This window comes from Echiichthys vipera (assembly GCF_963691815.1).
Source record: "Echiichthys vipera genome assembly, chromosome: 7".
NCBI lineage: Eukaryota > Metazoa > Chordata > Actinopteri > Perciformes > Trachinidae > Echiichthys > Echiichthys vipera.
The window spans coordinates 33,539,220-33,561,342 of NC_139832.1; the positions used below are offsets into that span (position 1 = coordinate 33,539,220).

At 33.5% G+C, this 22,123-nt stretch overlaps 1 protein-coding gene across 1 annotated transcript in view; it reads right to left on the reverse strand.

The window, feature by feature from the left end:
• dnaaf4 (dynein axonemal assembly factor 4) overlaps positions 1–22,123 on the reverse strand; it is a gene marked incomplete at both ends in the record, with an annotated part of 67,261 nt that overhangs the window by 11,130 nt on the left and 34,008 nt on the right. Inside the window, 3 exons of the mRNA XM_083916970.1 lie at positions 975–1,120; positions 1,208–1,421; positions 1,506–1,639. Of these exons, the coding sequence (XP_083773096.1) occupies positions 975–1,120; positions 1,208–1,421; positions 1,506–1,639 (494 nt within the window). The remainder of the gene's footprint in view (positions 1–974; positions 1,121–1,207; positions 1,422–1,505; positions 1,640–22,123) is intronic.

Genomic DNA, 22,123 nt, shown 5'->3' on the forward strand with positions numbered 1-22,123 from the left:
TTTATTAAATAACTATTAAAAAATAAAATTATGTGATGTTAAAAATGGCTTAGAATTGCAATTATAAACGAATTTGCATTAAAGCTAACTTAATAAAAAAAAAAAAAACAGGGCCTTGCCACATACTGAGTTTATCACAGACGTACCCAGCTTTGACCATAAAGTTGTGGATAAATTACTTAAACTTTTAGAAAATCCAAACAATAAACACCTAAAAAATAGTTCTTAATATTGAATGAGCACATATTACATCTTAAACCAGTATCATAAACTCAAGATATTTGAGAAAATTGGCCAAAAATGGAAAGCCTTGTAATAAGAGGATAGAAATGTCAAATGGTATAACCGGTTACACCAGACACAGTCGGGGAGAGGAGAAGTAGTCAAACTGCCGGCTCTAGGAAGGAAACTTATAAGATTATTTGGAATTTTTGGAGCCGATCCCAGCTGACATTGGGCGTGAGGCAGGGTACACCCTGGACAGGACGCTGGTCTATCACAGGGCACGTAGAGACATACAGAGACAGACAACCATTCACACTCACATTCACACCTACACCTACGGGTAATTTAGAGTCATTGATTAACCTAACACATGCATATCTTTGGACTGTGGGAGGAAGAACCCGGAGAACCAGGAGAAAACCTACGCAGACATGGGAAGAACATGCAAACTCCACACAGAAGGGCCCCAGCTCTTCTAATGGATCCGTTTTTTATAGTGCTTTTCTCAGTACTCAAAGATGCACTACAGCTAATACACATAAAAACAGGCAATAAAACAGAAATCAAGTCAAACAACACTAGAACAAAAGAACGTCACATTAAGAGATAACACAGGGTGGAATATATCTTTTTTTCCCCTGTATTTCCTGTTGAAGATTCATCCTAAGGGATCTTTCCACATTATGCTCACTGCTTTATAACAACAAGGGGAAACTGCAGATGGCAGGAAAGGAGATCAGCATTCTCACCTCTTCCTCCTCTGGCACTCTTGATTCCCTGAGGGCTGTTTGGAAAACTCGTGGGGTAAAAGTGACTTGAATGTTTCCAACGAGTCTTGGAGCAGGCAGATCCACTGGTTTTCTCTTACTCTTTGCTTCATTGTTACTTCTGTGATCTAAACAGGAATATGTTGATTACCATAACCCACATACCAAAACCAACTAATGTAGGAGAAAATGTTATCACACAGGAACTGACTTACCGACTTTGGTATTTCCTCCATTTGAAGATCCATTTTTCTGCTTATATGTCATGTCTTTCAGTTGGTTTTGATTGCTAGGACTTTGGAGTTTTAGTTGGGCTTCTTCTTCTGCTTTTTGTTCCCATCTCAGTTGCCATGCTGCCAACTCTGCTGTAGTTTTATCTCGCTCATTATCCTTCATTTTCTGGATACTGTCTCTTTCCTTCTTTTCAAGCTGCGATCAAGTAAAACATGTTATAAGTCCATCTAGATTTCAGAGCAGAACGGTAATGTTGGGCACTTGGTTGGAGTATGTTACCTTCATCATTATCTCCAGTGCATATTTTTTCTCTGCATGCTGTTTCTCCACCTTGCATCTGGACTCTGAAGAAAGCTTTTCCTGGTATTTCAAGAGAGCACTTTCTCTGACCATCTTCTTTTTCTCATTATCATCTGAAACATATTAAGTCATAAGGGCAGATTAATTTTATATAACAGGATACTTTTAGTCAAGTCAAGGAGACATTAAAAATTATCATGTCCGGGGCAGCCGGTGGCTGAGTGGTTAGAGCAGTCACGCCACGTAAAGAGGCTGAAGGTCCTTGAGGCAGCAGCTGCGGGTTTGACTCTGACCCTGGCCCTTTGCTGCATGTCTCCCCCTCTCTCTCACCCCATTCCCTGTCTTCTCTATACAATAAAGGCTTGAAAAACTGCCCAGAAAAAAACAACCTTAAAAAAAAAGAAAACAGATTATGTCTTATAAGAAGTGGTTCCTTTTAAGCTGAGAATTTGCTAATTTCTAACCAAGCCCCAGCCTCAGGGACTTCCTGGTTGATCCAATCAGGAAGTGCCAAAAACTATGTCAACTAGGAGCAGGTTTCGTAATAGAGCAGTTTTTCATTTTGTTTTTTGTTTTTGTTAAATCAAGTGCATGTTTAAGCATTTCCGGTGGCCGCGGAGTATTGGTGTGTGGGTGACAATTGTCTGGTTTTAAATTGCCAATCAGTAAAACATCTTCCTTACTGATCCGGTGGGCTGTTTCCGCCTTTCATTCGACACTCTTATTTTGCCTTTTTTGTTTTCAAGGTAATCATGGGGAGGGGAGTGAATCTCTTGAGCCTGGCACGCCTCAGAAGATACACAGGAAAAATTTGGGATACGGTAGGTTCTGGGGAGGTTTGTTTATATAACCAAACATGTGTGTGACACCCTGCATACAGTGCCATTGCTTGTGGGTGCTGGTTAATGCCTTAAGTAGGGTTAGGTATGGTTTGGGGTGCTAAAACTTTAAAATGGTGCCAGTGCCTAAACATGCCTAAAATCTTAAGTTTTTTATTTATATGATAGTGTTAGTTTCTTCTTTTGATACTGCTTCTTTTTGTTATAAACCTTTTATTATTTTCTTTTTTATTATTGATCCAAGGTATCGCAGCTTGTCATACGTCTATGAAGGATTGGGTTTAATGCAAATAAACACATTCATTTCCTTTAAATTTTACACAATAAAAGCCCCCCGTTACTTTGTTATTTAAATTTTTTTATTGTGAAGCGGCAAAATCAGGTAATGTCTTGTTTTCATCAGTAGTAACTTCACACTACTATTCAGCTGAAAGAACAAGGTAAAAACTAAAGAATATATCTGAAAGAACTAACAGAGAAAGTAAACTTCAGAACACAGAGTTTCAGTTAGAAGCTACAAAAGTCCTGAGAGCTGAACGCACAGAGACATTTAGGGGGTTTCCTGGGCTGCTGTCTGGTGAGGATTGTGTTTTAGCTAATAGTGACGGCAGATGTTGGTTAATAACAGAAGAGAATGAGTAGCTGTCCTTGTGAATGCAGCTATGTTTAGTTTTTCTATTACAATGTTACTACCTACCTGATCAGTCTTTATAGTTTGGTTTGAGTAAATGTGTCAGTGGAGTTTTGTTTGTTGCTTGTTGTTACAGTAACAGGAAGAGAGCGAGTTTTTCCTGATAATTTCTAATTAATTTTCTAAAATAATAATTTGTCTTTGAAACTGGCTTGTATAAACACATGTGTAGAATTTTATTAACCCCTAAAAAAAAACATTTTTTTAGGAGATTCATTGTCATGCGTTGTGGGCAAATAAATGAAAGTCAAAAGAGATTAACTCCAGCACTACCTGTCTCCCTGGTGTGGTAAAACATATCTCAGAGTATCTCCTCTTTATAAAGTTTATGAGAATCTCTCTTAAAACACAATCCTGTTTTCATCATCTGCAACCGCAGAGGCACGTAGCTAAAAGTCTCCAGTTAACAGGGTCACTCGTTAAACCGAAACAAGTCAGTCTGCTTTAAGTTTGATTCTGAAGTTATCAAGTCAGTCTGCTTTAAGTTTGATTCTGAAGTTATCAAGTCAGTCTGCTTTAAGTTTGATTCAGAAGTTATCAAATTTGTCTGCTTTAAGTTTGATTGTGAAGTAATCAAGTCAGTCTGCTTTAAATTTGATTCAGAAGTTATCAAGTCAGTCTGCTTTAAGTTTGATTCTGAAATTATCAAGTCAGCCTGCTTTAAGTTTGATTCTGAAGTTACAAGTCAATCTGATTTAAGTTTTAATCTAAAGTTATCAAGTCAGTCTGCTTAAAGTTTTAATCTAAAGTTATCAAGTCAGTCTGCTTAAAGTTTTAATCTAAAGTTATCAGTCAGTCTGCTTTAAGTTTAATTCTGAAGTTATCAAGTCAGTCTGCTTTAAGTTTGATTCTGAAGTTATCAAGTTAGTCTGCTTAAAGTTTGATTCTGAAGTTATCAAGTCAGTCTGCTTAAAGTTTGATTCAGAAGTTATCAAATCAGTCTGCTTTAAATTTGATTCTGAAGTTATCAAGTCAGTCTGCTTAAAGTTTGATTCTGAAGTTATCAAGTCAGTCTGCTTAAAGTTTGATTCTTAAGTTATCAAGTGAGTCTGCTTTAAGTTTAATTCTGAAGCTATCAAGTCAGTCTGCTTTAAGTTTGATTCTGAAGCTGTCAAGTCAGTCTGCTTTAAGTTTGATTTGAAGTTATCAAGTCAGTCTGCTTTAAGTTTGATTCTGAAGTTATCAAGTTAGTCTGCTTTAACTTTGATTCTGAAGTTATCAAGTCAACCTGCTTTAAGTTTTAATCTAAAGTTATCAAGTCAGTCTGCTTAAAGTTTGATTCTAAAGTTATCAAGTCAGTCTGCTTTAAGTTTAATTCTGAAGTTATCAAGTCAGTCTGCTTTAAGTTTGATTCTGAAGTTATCAAGTTAGTCTGCTTTAACTTTGATTCTGAAGTTATCAAGTCAGTCTGCTTTAAGTTTGATTCAGAAGTTATCAAATCAGTCTGCTTTAAGTTTGATTCTGAAGTTATCAAGTCAGTCTGCTTAAAGTTTGATTCTGAAGTTATCAAGTCAGTCTGCTTTGAGTTTGATTCTGAAGTTATCAAGTCAGTCTGCTTAAAGTTTGATTCTAAAGTTATCAAGTGAGTCTGCTTTTAGTTTAATTCTGAAGTTATCAAGTCAATCTGCTTTAAGTTTTAATCTAAAGTTATCAAGTCAGTCTGCTTAAAGTTTGATTCTAAAGTTATCAAATCAGTCTGCTTTAAGTTTGATTCTGAAGTTATCAAGTCAGTCTGCTTTAAGTTTGATTCAAGTCAGTCTGCTTTAATTTTGATTCTGAAGTTATCAAGTCGTCTGCTTAAAGTTTGATTCTGAAGTTATCAAGTCGGTCTGCTTTAAGTTTGATTGTGAAATTATCAAGTCAGTCTGCTTTAAGTTTGATTCTGAAGTTATCAAGTCAGTCTGCTTTGAGTTTGATTCTGAAATTATCAAGTAAGTCTGCTTTGAGTTTGATTCTGAAGTAATCAAGTCAGTCTGCTTTAAGTTTGATTCAAGTCAGTCTGCTTTAAGTTTGATTCTGAAGTTACAAGTCAATCTGATTTAAGTTTTAATCTAAAGTTATCAAGTCAGTCTGCTTAAAGTTTGATTCTAAAGTTATCAAGTCAGTCTGCTTAAAGTTTGATTCTAAAGTTATCAAGTCAGTCTGCTTTAAGTTTAATTCTGAAGTTATCAAGTCAGTCTGCTTAAAGTTTGATTCTAAAGTTATCAAGTCAGTCTGCTTTAAGTTTAATTCTGAAGTTATCAAGTCAGTCTGCTTTAAGTTTGATTCTGAAGTTATCAAGTTAGTCTGCTTTAACTTTGATTCTGAAGTTATCAAGTCAGTCTGCTTTAAGTTTGATTCAGAAGTTATCAAATCAGTCTGCTTTAAGTTTGATTCTGAAGTTATCAAGTCAGTCTGCTTAAAGTTTGATTCTGAAGTTATCAAGTCAGTCTGCTTTGAGTTTGATTCTGAAGTTATCAAGTCAGTCTGCTTAAAGTTTGATTCTAAAGTTATCAAGTGAGTCTGCTTTTAGTTTAATTCTGAAGTTATCAAGTCAATCTGCTTTAAGTTTTAATCTAAAGTTATCAAGTCAGTCTGCTTAAAGTTTGATTCTAAAGTTATCAAATCAGTCTGCTTTAAGTTTGATTCTGAAGTTATCAAGTCAGTCTGCTTTAAGTTTGATTCAAGTCAGTCTGCTTTAAGTTTGATTCTGAAGTTATCAAGTTAGTCTGCTTTAACTTTGATTCTGAAGTTATCAAGTCAACCTGCTTTAAGTTTTAATCTAAAGTTATCAAGTCAGTCTGCTTAAAGTTCGATTCTAAAGTTATCAAGTCAGTCTGCTTTAAGTTTAATTCTGAAGTTATCAAGTCAGTCTGCTTTAAGTTTGATTCTGAAGTTATCAAGTTAGTCTGCTTTAACTTTGATTCTGAAGTTATCAAGTCAGTCTGCTTTAAGTTTGATTCAGAAGTTATCAAATCAGTCTGCTTTAAGTTTGATTCTGAAGTTATCAAGTCAGTCTGCTTAAAGTTTGATTCTGAAGTTATCAAGTCAGTCTGCTTTGAGTTTGATTCTGAAGTTATCAAGTCAGTCTGCTTAAAGTTTGATTCTAAAGTTATCATGTGAGTCTGCTTTTAGTTTAATTCTGAAGTTATCAAGTCAATCTGCTTTAAGTTTTAATCTAAAGTTATCAAGTCAGTCTGCTTAAAGTTTGATTCTAAAGTTATCAAATCAGTCTGCTTTAAGTTTGATTCTGAAGTTATCAAGTCAGTCTGCTTTAAGTTTGATTCAAGTCAGTCTGCTTTGAGTTTGATTCTGAAGTTATCAAGTTAGTCTGCTTTAACTTTGATTCTGAAGTTATCAAGTCAACCTGCTTTAAGTTTTAATCTAAAGTTATCAAGTCAGTCTGCTTAAAGTTTGATTCTAAAGTTATCAAGTCAGTCTGCTTTAAGTTTAATTCTGAAGTTATCAAGTCAGTCTGCTTTAAGTTTGATTCTGAAGTTATCAAGTTAGTCTGCTTTAACTTTGATTCTGAAGTTATCAAGTCAGTCTGCTTTAAGTTTGATTCAGAAGTTATCAAATCAGTCTGCTTTAAGTTTGATTCTGAAGTTATCAAGTCAGTCTGCTTAAAGTTTGATTCTGAAGTTATCAAGTCAGTCTGCTTTGAGTTTGATTCTGAAGTTATCAAGTCAGTCTGCTTAAAGTTTGATTCTAAAGTTATCATGTGAGTCTGCTTTTAGTTTAATTCTGAAGTTATCAAGTCAATCTGCTTTAAGTTTTAATCTAAAGTTATCAAGTCAGTCTGCTTAAAGTTTGATTCTAAAGTTATCAAATTAGTCTGCTTTAAGTTTGATTCTGAAGTTATCAAGTCAGTCTGCTTTAAGTTTGATTCAAGTCAGTCTGCTTTAATTTTGATTCTGAAGTTATCAAGTCGTCTGCTTAAAGTTTGATTCTGAAGTTATCAAGTCGGTCTGCTTTAAGTTTGATTGTGAAATTATCAAGTCAGTCTGCTTTAAGTTTGATTCTGAAGTTATCAAGTCAGTCTGCTTTGAGTTTGATTCTGAAATTATCAAGTAAGTCATCTTTGAGTTTGATTCTGAAGTAATCAAGTCAGTCTGCTTTAAGTTTGATTCAAGTCAGTCTGCTTTAAGTTTGATTCTGAAGTTACAAGTCAATCTGATTTAAGTTTTAATCTAAAGTTATCAAGTCAGTCTGCTTAAAGTTTGATTCTAAAGTTATCAAGTCAGTCTGCTTAAAGTTTGATTCCAAAGTTATCAAGTCAGTCTGCTTTAAGTTTAATTCTGAAGTTATCAAGTCAGTCTGCTTAAAGTTTGATTCTAAAGTTATCAAGTCAGTCTGCTTTAAGTTTAATTCTGAAGTTATCAAGTCAGTCTGCTTTAAGTTTGATTCTGAAGTTATCAAGTTAGTCTGCTTTAACTTTGATTCTGAAGTTATCAAGTCAGTCTGCTTTAAGTTTGATTCAGAAGTTATCAAATCAGTCTGCTTTAAGTTTGATTCTGAAGTTATCAAGTCAGTCTGCTTAAAGTTTGATTCTGAAGTTATCAAGTCAGTCTGCTTTTAGTTTGATTCTGAAGTTATCAAGTCAGTCTGCTTAAAGTTTGATTCTAAAGTTATCAAGTGAGTCTGCTTTTAGTTTAATTCTGAAGTTATCAAGTCAATCTGCTTTAAGTTTTAATCTAAAGTTATCAAGTCAGTCTGCTTAAAGTTTGATTCTAAAGTTATCAAATCAGTCTGCTTTAAGTTTGATTCTGAAGTTATCAAGTCAGTCTGCTTTAAGTTTGATTCAAGTCAGTCTGCTTTAAGTTTGATTCTGAAGTTATCAAGTCGTCTGCTTAAAGTTTGATTCTGAAGTTATCAAGTCTGTCTGCTTTAAGTTTGATTGTGAAATTATCAAGTCAGTCTGCTTTAAGTTTGATTCTGAAGTTATCAAGTCAGTCTGCTTTGAGTTTGATTCTGAAATTATCAAGTAAGTCTGCTTTGAGTTTGATTCTGAAGTAATCAAGTCAGTCTGCTTTAAGTTTGATTCAAGTCAGTCTGCTTTAAGTTTGAAAGTGAAATTATCAAGTCAGTCTGCATTAAGTTTGATTCTGAAGTTATCAAGTTAGTCTGCTTTAAGTTTGATTCAGAAGTTATCAAATCAGTCTGCTTTAAGTTTGATTCTGAAGTTATCAAGTCAGTCTGCTTTAAGTTTGATTCAGAAGTTATCAAGTCAGTCTGCTTTAAGTTTGATCCTGTAGTTATCGTGTCAGTCTGTTTTAAGTTTGATTCTGAAGTTATAAAGTCAGTCTGCTTTAAGTTTGATCCTGAAGTTATCAAGTCAGTCTGCTTTAAGTTTGATTCTGAAGTTATCAAGTGAGTCTGCTTCAAGATAGATATGAAAATATCAAGTCAGCCTGCTTTAAGTTCGATTCAAGTCAGTCTGCTTTAAGTTTGATTCTGAAGTTATCAAGTATGTCTGCTTGAAGTTTGATTCAAGTCAGTCTGCTTTAGGTTTGATTCTGAACTTACCAAGTTAGTCTGCTTTAAGTTTGATTCTGAAGTTATCAAGTCAGTCTGCTTTAAGTTTGATTCAGAAGTTATCAAATCAGTCTGCTTTAAGTTTGATTCTGAAGTTATCAAGTCAGTCTGCTTAAAATTTGATTCAGAAGTTATCAAGTCAGTCTGCTTTAAGTTTGATCCTGTAGTTATCAAGTCAGTCTGCTTTAAGTTTGATTTGAAGTTATCAAGTCAGCCTGCTTTAAGTTTGATTCAAGTCGGTCTGCTTTAATTTTTATTCTGAAGTTATCAAGTCAGTCTGCTTTAAGTTTGATTCTGAAGTTATCAAGTCAATCTGCTTTAAGTTTTAATCTAAAGTTATCAAGTCAGTCTGCTTAAAGTTTGATTCTAAAGTTATCAAATCAGTCTGCTTTAAGTTTGATTCTGAAGTTATCAAGTCAGTCTGCTTTAAATTTGATTCAGAAGTTATCAAGTCAGTCTGCTTTAAGTTTGATTCAGAAGTTATCAAATCAGTCTGCTTTAAGTTTGATTCTGAAGTTATCAAGTCAGTCTGCTTAAAATTTGATTCAGAAGTTATCAAGTCAGTCTGCTTTAAGTTTGATCCTGTAGTTATCAAGTCAGTCTGCTTTAAGTTTGATTTGAAGTTATCAAGTCAGCCTGCTTTAAGTTTGATTCAAGTCGGTCTGCTTTAATTTTTATTCTGAAGTTATCAAGTCAGTCTGCTTTAAGTTTGATTCTGAAGTTATCAAGTCAATCTGCTTTAAGTTTTAATCTAAAGTTATCAAGTCAGTCTGCTTAAAGTTTGATTCTAAAGTTATCAAATCAGTCTGCTTTAAGTTTGATTCTGAAGTTATCAAGTCAGTCTGCTTTAAATTTGATTCAGAAGTTATCAAGTCAGTCTGCTTTAAGTTTTATCCTGTAGTTATCATGTCAGTCTGCTTAGAGTTTGATTTGAAATTATCAAGTCAGCCTGCTTTAAGTTTGATTCAAGTCGGTCTGCTTTAATTTTGATTCTGAAGTTATCAAGTCAGTCTGCTTTAACTTTGATTCTGAAGTTATCAAGTCAATCTGCTTTAAGTTGTAATCTAAAGTTATCAAGTCAGTCTGCTTAAAGTTTGATTCTAAAGTTATCAAGTCAGTCTGCTTTAAGTTAAATACTGAAGTTATCAAGTCAGTCTGCTTTAAGTTTGATTCTGAAGTTATCAAGTTAGTCTGCTTTAAGTTTGATTCTGAAGTTATCAAGTCATTCTGCTTTAAGTTTGATTCAGAAGTTATCAAATCAGTCTGCTTTAAGTTTGATTCTAAAGTTATCAAGTGAGTCTGCTTTAAGTTTAATTCTGAAGTTATCAAGTCAGTCTGCTTTAAGTTTGATTCTGAAGTTGTCAAGTCAGTCTTCTTTAAGTTTGATTTGAAGTAATCAAGTCAGTCTGCTTTGAGTTTGATTCTGAAGTTATCAAGTTAGTCTGCTTTAACTTTGATTCTGAAGTTATCAAGTCAACCTGCTTTAAGTTTTAATCTAAAGTTATCAAGTCAGTCTGCTTAAAGTTTGATTCTAAAGTTATCAAGTCAGTCTGCTTTAAGTTTAATTCTGAAGTTATCAAGTCAGTCTGCTTTAAGTTTGATTCTGAAGTTATCAAGTTAGTCTGCTTTAACTTTGATTCTGAAGTTATCAAGTCAGTCTGCTTTAAGTTTGATTCAGAAGTGATCAAATCAGTCTGCTTTAAGTTTGATTCTGAAGTTATCAAGTCAGTCTGCTTTGAGTTTGATTCTGAAGTTATCAAGTGAGTCTGCTTAAAGTTTGATTCTGAAGTTATCAAGTCAGTCTGCTTTGAGTTTGATTCTGAAGTTATCAAGTGAGTCTGCTTTTAGTTTAATTCTGAAGTTATCAAGTAAATCTGCTTTAAGTTCGATTCTGAAGTTGTCAAGTCAGTCTGCTTTAAGTTTGATTCGAAGTTATCGAGTCAGCCTGCTTTAAGTTTGATTCTGAAGTTATCAAGTTAGTCTGCTTTAACTTTGATTCTGAAGTTATCAAGTCAGTCTGCTTTAAGTTTGATTCAGAAGTTATTCAATCAGTCTGCTTTAAGTTTGATTCTGAATTTATCAAGTCAGTCAGCTTTAAGTTTGATTCAGAAGTTATCAAGTCAGTCTGCTTTAAGTTTGATCCTGTAGTTATCAAGTCAGTCTGCTTTAAGTTTGATTCTGAAGTTATTCAGTCAGTCTGCTTTAAGTTTGATTCAAGTGGGTCTGCTTTAAGTTTGATTCTGAAGTTATCAAGTCGGTCTGCTTTAAGTTTGATCGTGAAATTATCAAGTCAGTCTGCTTTGAGTTTGATTCTGAAATTATCAAGTAAGTCTGCTTTGAGTTTGATTTTGAAGTAATCAAGTCAGTCTGCTTTAAGTTTGATTCAAGTCAGTCTGCTTTAAGTTTGATTCTGAAGTTATCAAGTCAGTCTGCTTAAAGTTTGATTCTGAAGTTATCAAGTTGGTCTGCTTTAAGTTTGAAAGTGAAATTATCAAGTCAGTCTGCATTAAGTTTGATTCTGAAGTTATCAAGTTAGTCTGCTTTAAGTTTGATTCTGAAGTTATCAAGTCAGTCTGCTTTAAGTTTGATTCAGAAGTTATCAAATCAATCTGCTTTAAGTTTGATTCTGAAGTTATCAAGTCAGTCTGCTTTAAGTTTGATTCAGAAGTTATCAAGTCAGTCTGCTTTTAGTTTGATTCAAGTGGGTCTGCTTTAAGTTTGATTCTGAAGTTATCAAGTCGGTCTGCTTTAAGTTTGATCGTGAAATTATCAAGTCAGTCTGCTTTAAGTTTGATTCTGAAGTTATCAAGTCAGTCTGCTTTGAGTTTGATTCTGAAATTATCAAGTAAGTCTGCTTTGAGTTTGATTCTGAAGTAATCAAGTCAGTCTGCTTTAAGTTTGAATACAGTAAGTCTGCTTTAAGTTTCATTCTGAAGTTATCAAGTCAGTCTGCTTAAAGTTTGATTCTGAAGTTATCAAGTCAGTCTGCTTTAAGTTTGAAAGTGAAATTATCAAGTCAGTCTGCATTAAGTTTGATTCTGAAGTTATCAAGTTAGTCTGCTTTAAGTTTGATTCTGAAGTTGTCAAGTCAGTCTGCTTTAAGTTTGATTCAGAAGTTATCAAATCAGTCTGCTTTAAGTTTGATTCTGAAGTTATCAAGTCATTCTGCTTTAAGTTTGATTCAGAAGTTATCAAGTCTGTCTGCTTTAAGTTTGATCCTGTAGTTATAAAGTCAGTCTGCTTTAAGTTTGATCCTGAAGTTATCAAGTCAGTCTGCTTTAAGTTTGATTCTGAAGTTATTAAGTCAGTCTGCTTCAAGATAGATATGAAAATATCAAGTCAGCCTGCTTTAAGTTATATTCAAGTCAGTCTGCTTTAAGTTTGATTCTGAAGTTATCAAGTCAGTCTGCTTAAAATTTGATTCTGAAGTTATCAAGTCAGTCTGCTTTAAGTTTGTTTCTGAAGTTATCAAGTCAGTCTGCTTTAAGTTTGATTCTGAAGTTATCAAGTTTGTCTGCTTTAAGTTTGATTCTGAAGTTAATAAGTCAGTCTGCTTGAAGTTTGATTCAAGTCAGTCTACTTTAAGTTGGATTCCGAAGTTATCAAGTCAGTCTGCTTTAAGTTTGATTCTGAAGTTATCAAGTATGTCTGCTTTAAGTTGGATTCAAGTCAGTCTGCTTTAGGTTTTATTCTGAAGTTATCAAGTTAGTCTGCTTTGAGTTTGATTCTGAAGTTATCAAGTCAGTCTGCTTTAAGTTTGATTCAGAAGTTATCAAATCAGTCTGCTTTAAGTTTGATTCTGAAGTTATCAAGTCAGTCTGCCTTAAATTTGATTCAGAAGTTATCAAGGCAGTCTGCTTTAAGTTTGTTCCTGTAGTTATCAAGTCAGTTTGCTTTAAGTTTGATTTGAAGTTATCAAGTCAGCCTGCTTTAAGTTGGATTCAAGTCGGTCTGCTTTAAGTTTGATTCTGAAGTTATCAAGTCAGTCTGCTTTAAGTTTGATTCTGAAGTTATCAAGTCAATCTGCTTTAAGTTTTAATCTAAAGTTATCAAGTCAGTCTGCTTAAAGTTTGATTCTAAAGTTATCAAGTCAGTCTGCTTTAAGTTTAATTCTGAAGTTATCAAGTCAGTCTGCTTAAAGTTTGATTCTGAAGTTATCAAGTTAGTCTGCTTTAACTTTGATTTTGAAGTTATCAAGTCAGTCTGCTTTAAGTTTGATTCAAGTCATTCTGCTTTAAGTTTGATTCTGAAGTTATCAAGTCAGCCTGCTTTAAGTTTGAATTGAAGTTATCAAGTCAGTCTACTTTAAGTTTGATTCTGAAGTTATCAAGTCTGTCTGCTTTAAGTTTGATTGTATTCTGAAGTTATCAAGTCAGTCTGCTTGAAGTTTGATTCAAGTCAGTCTGCTTTAAGTTTGATCCTGAAGTTTTCAAGTCAGTCTGCTTTAAGTTTGATTCTGAAGTTATCAAGTCAGTCTGCTTTAAATTTGATTTGAAGTCATGAAGTCAGCCTGCTTTAAGTTTGATTTGAAGTCATCAAGTCAGCCTGTTTTAAGTTGGATTTGAAGTTATCAAGTCAGTCTGCTTTAAGTAGGATTTGAAGTTATCAAGTCAATCTGCTTTAAGTTTGATTCTAAAGTTATCAAGTCAGTCTGCTTTAGGTTTGATTCTGAAGTTATCAAGTCAGTCTGCTTTAAGTTTGATTCTGAAGTTATCAAGTTAGTCTGCTTTAACTTTGATTCTGAAGTTATCAAGTCAGTCTGCTTTAAGTTTGATTCAGAAGTTATCAAATCAGTCTGCTTTAAGTTTGATTCTGAAGTTATCAAGTCAGTCTGCTTTGAGTTTGATTCTGAAGTTATCAAGTCAGTCTGCTTAAAGTTTGATTCTGAAGTTATCAAGTCAGTCTGCTTTGAGTTTGATTCTGAAGTTATCAAGTGAGTCTGCTTTTAGTTTAATTCTGAAGTTATCAAGTAAATCTGCTTTAAGTTCGATTCTGAAGTTGTCAAGTCAGTCTGCTTTAAGTTTGATTTGAAGTTATCGAGTCAGCCTGCTTTAAATTTGATTCTGAAGTTATCAAGTTAGTCTGCTTTAACTTTGATTCTGAAGTTATCAAGTCAGTCTGCTTTAAGTTTGATTCAGAAGTTATTCAATCAGTCTGCTTTAAGTTTGATTCTGAATTTATCAAGTCAGTCAGCTTTAAGTTTGATTCAGAAGTTATCAAGTCAGTCTGCTTTAAGTTTGATCCTGTAGTTATCAAGTCAGTCTGCTTTAAGTTTGATTCTGAAGTTATTCAGTCAGTCTGCTTTAAGTTTGATTCAAGTGAGTCTGCTTTAAGTTTGATTCTGAAGTTATCAAGTCTGTCTGCTTTAAGTTTGATTGTATTCTGAAGTTATCAAGTCAGTCTGCTTGAAGTTTGATTCAAGTCAGTCTGCTTTAAGTTTGATCCTGAAGTTTTCAAGTCAGTCTGCTTTAAGTTTGATTCTGAAGTTATCAAGTCAGTCTGCTTTAAATTTGATTTGAAGTCATGAAGTCAGCCTGCTTTAAGTTTGATTTGAAGTCATCAAGTCAGCCTGTTTTAAGTTGGATTTGAAGTTATCAAGTCAGTCTGCTTTAAGTAGGATTTGAAGTTATCAAGTCAATCTGCTTTAAGTTTGATTCTAAAGTTATCAAGTCAGTCTGCTTTAGGTTTGATTCTGAAGTTATCAAGTCAGTCTGCTTTAAGTTTGATTCTGAAGTTATCAAGTTAGTCTGCTTTAACTTTGATTCTGAAGTTATCAAGTCAGTCTGCTTTAAGTTTGATTCAGAAGTTATCAAATCAGTCTGCTTTAAGTTTGATTCTGAAGTTATCAAGTCAGTCTGCTTTGAGTTTGATTCTGAAGTTATCAAGTCAGTCTGCTTAAAGTTTGATTCTGAAGTTATCAAGTCAGTCTGCTTTGAGTTTGATTCTGAAGTTATCAAGTGAGTCTGCTTTTAGTTTAATTCTGAAGTTATCAAGTAAATCTGCTTTAAGTTCGATTCTGAAGTTGTCAAGTCAGTCTGCTTTAAGTTTGATTTGAAGTTATCGAGTCAGCCTGCTTTAAATTTGATTCTGAAGTTATCAAGTTAGTCTGCTTTAACTTTGATTCTGAAGTTATCAAGTCAGTCTGCTTTAAGTTTGATTCAGAAGTTATTCAATCAGTCTGCTTTAAGTTTGATTCTGAATTTATCAAGTCAGTCAGCTTTAAGTTTGATTCAGAAGTTATCAAGTCAGTCTGCTTTAAGTTTGATCCTGTAGTTATCAAGTCAGTCTGCTTTAAGTTTGATTCTGAAGTTATTCAGTCAGTCTGCTTTAAGTTTGATTCAAGTGAGTCTGCTTTAAGTTTGATTCTGAAGTTATCAAGTCGGTCTGCTTTAAGTTTGATCGTGAAATTATCAAGTCAGTCTGCTTTAAGTTTGATTCTGAAGTTATCATGTCAGTCTGCTTTGAGTTTGATTCTGAAATTATCAAGTAAGTCTGCTTTGAGTTTGATTCTGAAGTAATCAAGTCAGTCTGCTTTAAGTTTGATTAAAGTCAGTCTGCTTTAAGTTTGATTCTGAAGTTATCAAGTCAGTCTGCTTAAAGTTTGATTCTGAAGTTATCAAGTTGGTCTGCTTTAAGTTTGAAAGTGAAATTATCAAGTCAGTCTGCATTAAGTTTGATTCTGAAGTTATCAAGTTAGTCTGCTTTAAGTTTGATTCTGAAGTTATCAAGTCAGTCTGCTTTAAGTTTGATTCAGAAGTTATCAAATCAATCTGCTTTAAGTTTGATTCTGAAGTTATCAAGTCAGTCTGCTTTAAGTTTGATTCAGAAGTTATCAAGTCAGTCTGCTTTTAGTTTGATTCAATTGGGTCTGCTTAAATTTGATTCTGAAGTTATCAGGTCGGTCTGCTTTAAGTTTGATTGTGAAATTATCAAGTCAGTCTGCTTTAAGTTTGATTCTGAAGTTATCAAGTCAGTCTGCTTTGAGTTTGATTCTGAAATTATCAAGTAAGTCTGCTTTGAGTTTGATTCTGAAGTAATCAAGTCAGTCTGCTTTAAGTTTGATTACAGTAAGTCTGCTTTAAGTTTCATTCTGAAGTTATCAAGTCAGTCTGCTTAAAGTTTGATTCTGAAGTTATCAAGTCAGTCTGCTTTAAGTTTGAAAGTGAAATTATCAAGTCAGTCTGCATTAAGTTTGCTTCTGAAGTTATCAAGTTAGTCTGCTTTAAGTTTGATTCTGAAGTTATCAAGTCATTCTGCTTTAAGCTTGATTCAGAAGTTATCAAGTCTGTCTGCTTTAAGTTTGATCCTGTAGTTATCAAGTCAGTCTATTTTAAGTTTGATTCTGAAGTTATAAAGTCAGTCTGCTTTAAGTTTGATCCTGAAGTTATCAAGTCAGTCTGCTTTAAGTTTGATTCTGAAGTTATTAAGTCAGTCTGTTTTACGTTTGATTCTGAAGTTATCAAGTCAGTCTGCTTTAAGTTAGATTTAAAGTTATCAAGTCAGTCTGCTTCAAGATAGATATGAAAATATCAAGTCAGCCTGCTTTAAGTTATATTCAAGTCAGTCTGCTTTAAGTTAGATTTAAAGTTATCAAGTCAGTCTGCTTCAAGATAGATATGAAAATATCAAGTCAGCCTGCTTTAAGTTATATTCAAGTCAGTCTGCTTTAAGTTTGATTCTGAAGTTATCAAGTCAGTCTGCTTAAAGTTTGATTCTGAAGTTATCAAGTCAGTCTGCTTTAAGTTTGTTTCTGAAGTTATCAAGTCAGTCTGCTTTAAGTTTGATTCTGAAGTTATCAAGTTTGTCTACTTTAAGTTGGATTCTGAAGTTATCAAGTCAGTCTGCTTTAAGTTTGATTCTGAAGTTATCAAGTATGTCTGCTTTAAGTTGGATTCAAGTCAGTCTGCTTTAGGTTTGATTCTGAAGTTATCAAGTTAGTCTGCTTTGAGTTTGATTCTGAAGTTATCAAGTCAGTCTGCTTTAAGTTTGATTCAGAAGTTATCAAATCAGTCTGCTTTAAGTTTGATTCTGAAGTTATCAAGTCAGTCTGCCTTAAATTTGATTCAGAAGTTATCAAGGCAGTCTGCTTTAAGTTTGTTCCTGTAGTTATCAAGTCAGTCTGCTTTAAGTTTGATTTGAAGTTATCAAGTCAGCCTGCTTTAAGTTGGATTCAAGTCGGTCTGCTTTAAGTTTGATTCTGAAGTTATCAAGTCAGTCTGCTTTAAGTTTGATTCTGAAGTTATCAAGTCAATCTGCTTTAAGTTTTAATCTAAAGTTATCAAGTCAGTCTGCTTAAAGTTTGATTCTAAAGTTATCAAGTCAGTCTGCTTTAAGTTTAATTCTGAAGTTATCAAGTCAGTCTGCTTAAAGTTTGATTCTGAAGTTATCAAGTTAGTCTGCTTTAACTTTGATTTTGAAGTTATCAAGTCAGTCTGCTTTAAGTTTGATTCATGTCATTCTGCTTTAAGTTTGATTCTGAAGTTATCAAGTCAGTCTGCTTTAAGTTTGATTCTGAAGTTATCAAGTCTGTCTGCTTTAAGTTTGATTGTATTCTGAAGTTATCAAGCAAGTCTGCTTGAAGTTTGATTCAAGTCAGTCTGCTTTAAGTTTGATTCTGAAGTTATCAAGTCAGTCTGCTTTAAATTTGATTTGAAGTCATCAAGTCAGCCTGCTTTAAGTTTGATTTGAAGTCATCAAGTCAGCCTGTTTTAAGTTGGATTTGAAGTTATCAAGTCAGTCTGCTTTAAGTAGGATTTGAAGTTATCAAGTCAATCTGCTTTGAGTTTGATTCTAAAGTTATCAAGTCAGTCTGCTTTAAGTTTGATTATGAAGTTATGTCAGTCTGCTTTAAGTTTGATTCTGAAGTTATCAAGTCAGTCTGCTTTAAGTTGGATTTGAAGTTATCAAGTCAGTCTGCTTTAAGTTTGATTCTGAAGTTATCAAGTCTTTCTGCTTTAAGTTTGATTGTATTCTGAAGTTATCAAGTCAGTCTGCTTTAAGTTGGATTTGAAGTTATCAAGTCAGTCTGCTTTAAGTAGGATTTGAAGTTATCAAGTCAATCTGCTTTAAGTTTGATTCTAAAGTTATCAAGTCAGTCTGCTTTAAGTTTGATTCTGAAGTTATCATGTCAGTCTGCTTTAAGTTTGATTCTGAAGTTATCAAGTCAGTCTGCTTTAAGTTGGATTTGAAGTTATCAAGTCAGCCTGCTATAAGCTTGATTCAAGTCAGTCTGCTTTAAGTTCGATTCTGAAGTTATCAAGTCAGTCTGCTTTAAGTTTGATTTGAAGTCATCAAGTCAGCCTGCTTTAAGTTTAATTTGAAGTCATCAAGTCAATCTGCTTTAAGTTTGATTCAAGTCAGTCTGCTTTAAGTTTGATTCTGAAGTTATCTAGTCAGCCTGCTTTAAGTTTGATTTGAAGTTATCAAGTCAGTCTGCTTTAAGTTTGATTCTGAAGTTATCAAGTCAGTCTGCTTTAAGTTGGATTTGAAGTTATCAAGTCAGTCTGCTTTAAGTAGGATTTGAAGTTATCAAGTCAATCTGCTTTAAGTTTGATTCTAAAGTTATCAAGTCAGTCTGCTTTAAGTTTGATTCTGAAGTTATCAAGTCAGTCTGCTTTAAGTTTGATTCTGAAGTAATCAAGTCTGTCTACTTTAAGTTTGATTCTGGAGTTATCAAGTCTGTCTGCTTTATGTTTGATTTGAAATCATCAAGTCAGTATGCTTCAAGTTTGATTCAAGTCAGTCTGCTTTGAGTTCGATTCTGAAGTTATCAAGTCAGTCTGCTTTAAGTTTGATTCTGAAGTTATCATGTCAGGCTGCTTGAAGTTTGATTCTGAAGTTATCAAGTCAGCCTTCTTTAAGTTTGATGCTGAAGTTATCAAGTCAGTCTGCTTTAAGTAGGATTCAGAAGTTATCAAATCAGTCTGCTTTAAATTTGATTCTGAAGTTATCAAGTCAGTCTGCTTTAAATTTGATTCAGAAGTTATCAAGGCAGTCTGCTTTAAGTTTGTTCCTGTAGTTATCAAGTCAGTTTGCTTTAAGTTTGATTTGAAGTTATCAAGTCAGCCTGCTTTAAGTTGGATTCAAGTCGGTCTGCTTTAAGTTTGATTCTGAAGTTATCAAGTCAGTCTGCTTTAAGTTTGATTCTGAAGTTATCAAGTCAATCTGCTTTAAGTTTTAATCTAAAGTTATCAAGTCAGTCTGCTTAAAGTTTGATTCTAAAGTTATCAAGTCAGTCTGCTTTAAGTTTAATCCTGAAGTTATCAAGTCAGTCTGCTTAAAGTTTGATTCTGAAGTTATCAAGTTAGTCTGCTTTAACTTTGATTTTGAAGTTATCAAGTCAGTCTGCTTTAAGTTTGATTCATGTCAGTCTGCTTTAAGTTTGATTCTAAAGTTATCAAGTCAGTCTGCTTTAAGTTTGATTCTGAAGTTATCAAGTCTGTCTGCTTTAAGTTTGATTGTATTCTGAAGTCATCAAGTCAGTCTGCTTGAAGTTTGATTCAAGTCAGTCTGCTTTAAGTTTGATCCTGAAATTATCAAGTCAGTCTGCTTTAAGTTTGATTCTGAAGTTATCAAGTCAGTCTGCTTTAAATTTGATTTGAAGTCATCAAGTCAGCCTGCTTTAAGTTTGATTTGAAGTCATCAAGTCAGCCTGTTTTAAGTTTGAATTATGTCAGTCTGCTTTAAGTTGGATTTGAAGTTATCAAGTCAGACTGTTTTAAGTTTGATTCAAGTCAGTAAGCTTTAAGTTTGATTCTAAAGTTATCAAGTCAGTCTGCTTTAAGTTTGATTCTGAAGTTATCATGTCAGTCTGCTTTAAGTTTGATTCTGAAGTTATCAAGTCAGTCTGCTTTAAGTTGGATTTGAAGTTATCAAGTCAGCCTGCTATAAGCTTGATTCAAGTCAGTCTGCTTTAAGTTCGATTCTGAAGTTATCTAGTCAGCCTGCTTTAAGTTTGATTTGAAGTTATCAAGTCAGTCTGCTTTAAGTTTGATTCTGAAGTTATCAAGTCAGTCTGCTTTAAGTTGGATTTGAAGTTATCAAGTCAGTCTGCTTTAAGTAGGATTTGAAGTTATCAAGTCAATCTGCTTTAAGTTTGATTCTAAAGTTATCAAGTCAGTCTGCTTTAAGTTTGATTCTGAAGTTATCAAGTCAGTCTACTTTAAGTTTGATTCTGAAGTAATCAAGTCTGTCTACTTTAAGTTTGATTCTGGAGTTATCAAGTCCTTCTGCTTTATGTTTGATTTGAAATCATCAAGTCAGTATGCTTCAAGTTTGATTCAAGTCAGTCTGCTTTAAGTTCGATTCTGAAGTTATCAAGTCAGTCTGCTTTAAGTTTGATTCTGAAGTTATCAAGTCAGTCTGCTTTAAGTTTGATTCTGAAGTTATCATGTCAGGCTGCTTGAAGTTTGATTCTGAAGTTATCAAGTCAGCCTTCTTTAAGTTTGATGCTGAAGTTATCAAGTCAGTCTGCTTTAAGTTTGATTCAGAAGTTATCAAATCAGTCTGCTTTAAATTTGATTCTGAAGTTATCAAGTCAGTCTGCTTTAAATTTGATTCAGAAGTTATCAAGGCAGTCTGCTTTAAGTTTGTTCCTGTAGTTATCAAGTCAGTTTGCTTTAAGTTTGATTTGAAGTTATCAAGTCAGCCTGCTTTAAGTTGGATTCAAGTCGGTCTGCTTTAAGTTTGATTCTGAAGTTATCAAGTCAGTCTGCTTTAAGTTTGATTCTGAAGTTATCAAGTCAATCTGCTTTAAGTTTTAATCTAAAGTTATCAAGTCAGTCTGCTTAAAGTTTGATTCTAAAGTTATCAAGTCAGTCTGCTTTAAGTTTAATTCTGAAGTTATCAAGTCAGTCTGCTTAAAGTTTGATTCTGAAGTTATCAAGTTAGTCTGCTTTAACTTTGATTTTGAAGTTATCAAGTCAGTCTGCTTTAAGTTTGATTCAAGTCAGTCTGCTTTAAGTTTGATTCTGAAGTTATCAAGTCAGTCTGCTTTAAGTTTGATTCTGAAGTTATCAAGTCTGTCTGCTTTAAGTTTGATTGTATTCTGAAGTCATCAAGTCAGTCTGCTTGAAGTTTGATTCAAGTCAGTCTGCTTTAAGTTTGATCCTGAAGTTATCAAGTCAGTCTGCTTTAAGTTTGATTCTGAAGTTATCAAGTCAGTCTGCTTTAAATTTGATTTGAAGTCATCAAGTCAGCCTGCTTTAAGTTTGATTTGAAGTCATCAAGTCAGCCTGTTTTAAGTTTGATTCATGTCAGTCTGCTTTAAGTTGGATTTGAAGTTATCAAGTCAGACTGTTTTAAGTTTGATTCAAGTCAGTCTGCTTTAAGTTTGATTCTGAAGTTATCAAGTCAGTCTGCTTTAAGTTTCATTCTGAAGTTATCAAGTCTTTCTGCTTTAAGTTTGATTGTATTCTGAAGTAATCAAGTCACTCTGCTTTAAGTTTGATTTTAAAATGATCAAGTCAGTCTGCTTTAAGTTTGATTCTGAAGTTATCAAGTCAGTCTGCTTTGAGTTGGATTCTGAAGTTATCAAGTCAGTCTGCTTTAAGTTGGATTTGAAGTTAGTAAGTCAGTCTGCTTAAAGTTGGATTTGAAGTTATCAAGTCAGTCTGCTTTAAGTTTGATTCTGAAGTTATCAAGTCAGTCTGCTTTAAATTTGATTTGAAGTCATCAAGTCAGTCTGCTTTTAGTTTGATTTGAAGTCATCAAGTCAGCCTGTTTTAAGTTCTATTCAAGTCAGTCTGCTTTAAGTTGGATTTGAAGTTATCAATTCAGACTGTTTTAAGTTTGATTCAAGTCAGTCTGCTTTAAGTTTGATTCTGAAGTTATCAAGTCAGTCTGCTTTAAGTTTGATTCTGAAGTTATCAAGTCTGTCTGCTTTAAGTTTGATTGTATTCTGAAGTAATCAAGTCGGTCTGCTTTAAGTTTGATTTTAAAATGATCAAGTCAGTCTGCTTTAAGTTTGATTCTGAAGTTATCAAGTCAGTCTGCTTTAAGTTGGATTCTGAAGTTATCAAGTCAGTCTGCTTTAAGTTGGATTTGAAGTTATCAAGTCAATCTGCTTAAAGTTGGATTTGGAGTTATCAAGTCAGTCTGCTTTAAGTTTGATTCGCAAGTTATCAAGTCAGTCTGCTTTAAATTTGATTTGAAGTCATCAAGTCAGTCTGCTTTTAGTTTGATTCAAGTCAGTCTGCTTTAAGTTGGATTTGAAGTTATCAATTCAGCCTGCTTTAAGTTTGATTCAAGTCAGTCTGCTTTAAGTTTGATTCTGAAGTTATCTAGTCAGCCTGCTTTAAGTTTGATTTGAAGTTATCAAGTCAGTCTGCTTTAAGTTTGATTCTGAAGTTATCAAGTCAGTCTGCTTTAAGTTGGATTTGAAGTTATCAAGTCAGTCTGCTTTAAGTAGGATTTGAAGTTATCAAGTCAATCTGCTTTAAGTTTGATTCTAAAGTTATCAAGTCAGTCTGCTTTAAGTTTGATTTTGAAGTTATCATTTCAGTCTGCTTTAAGTTTGATTCTGAAGTTATCAAGTCAGTCTGCTTTAAGTTGGA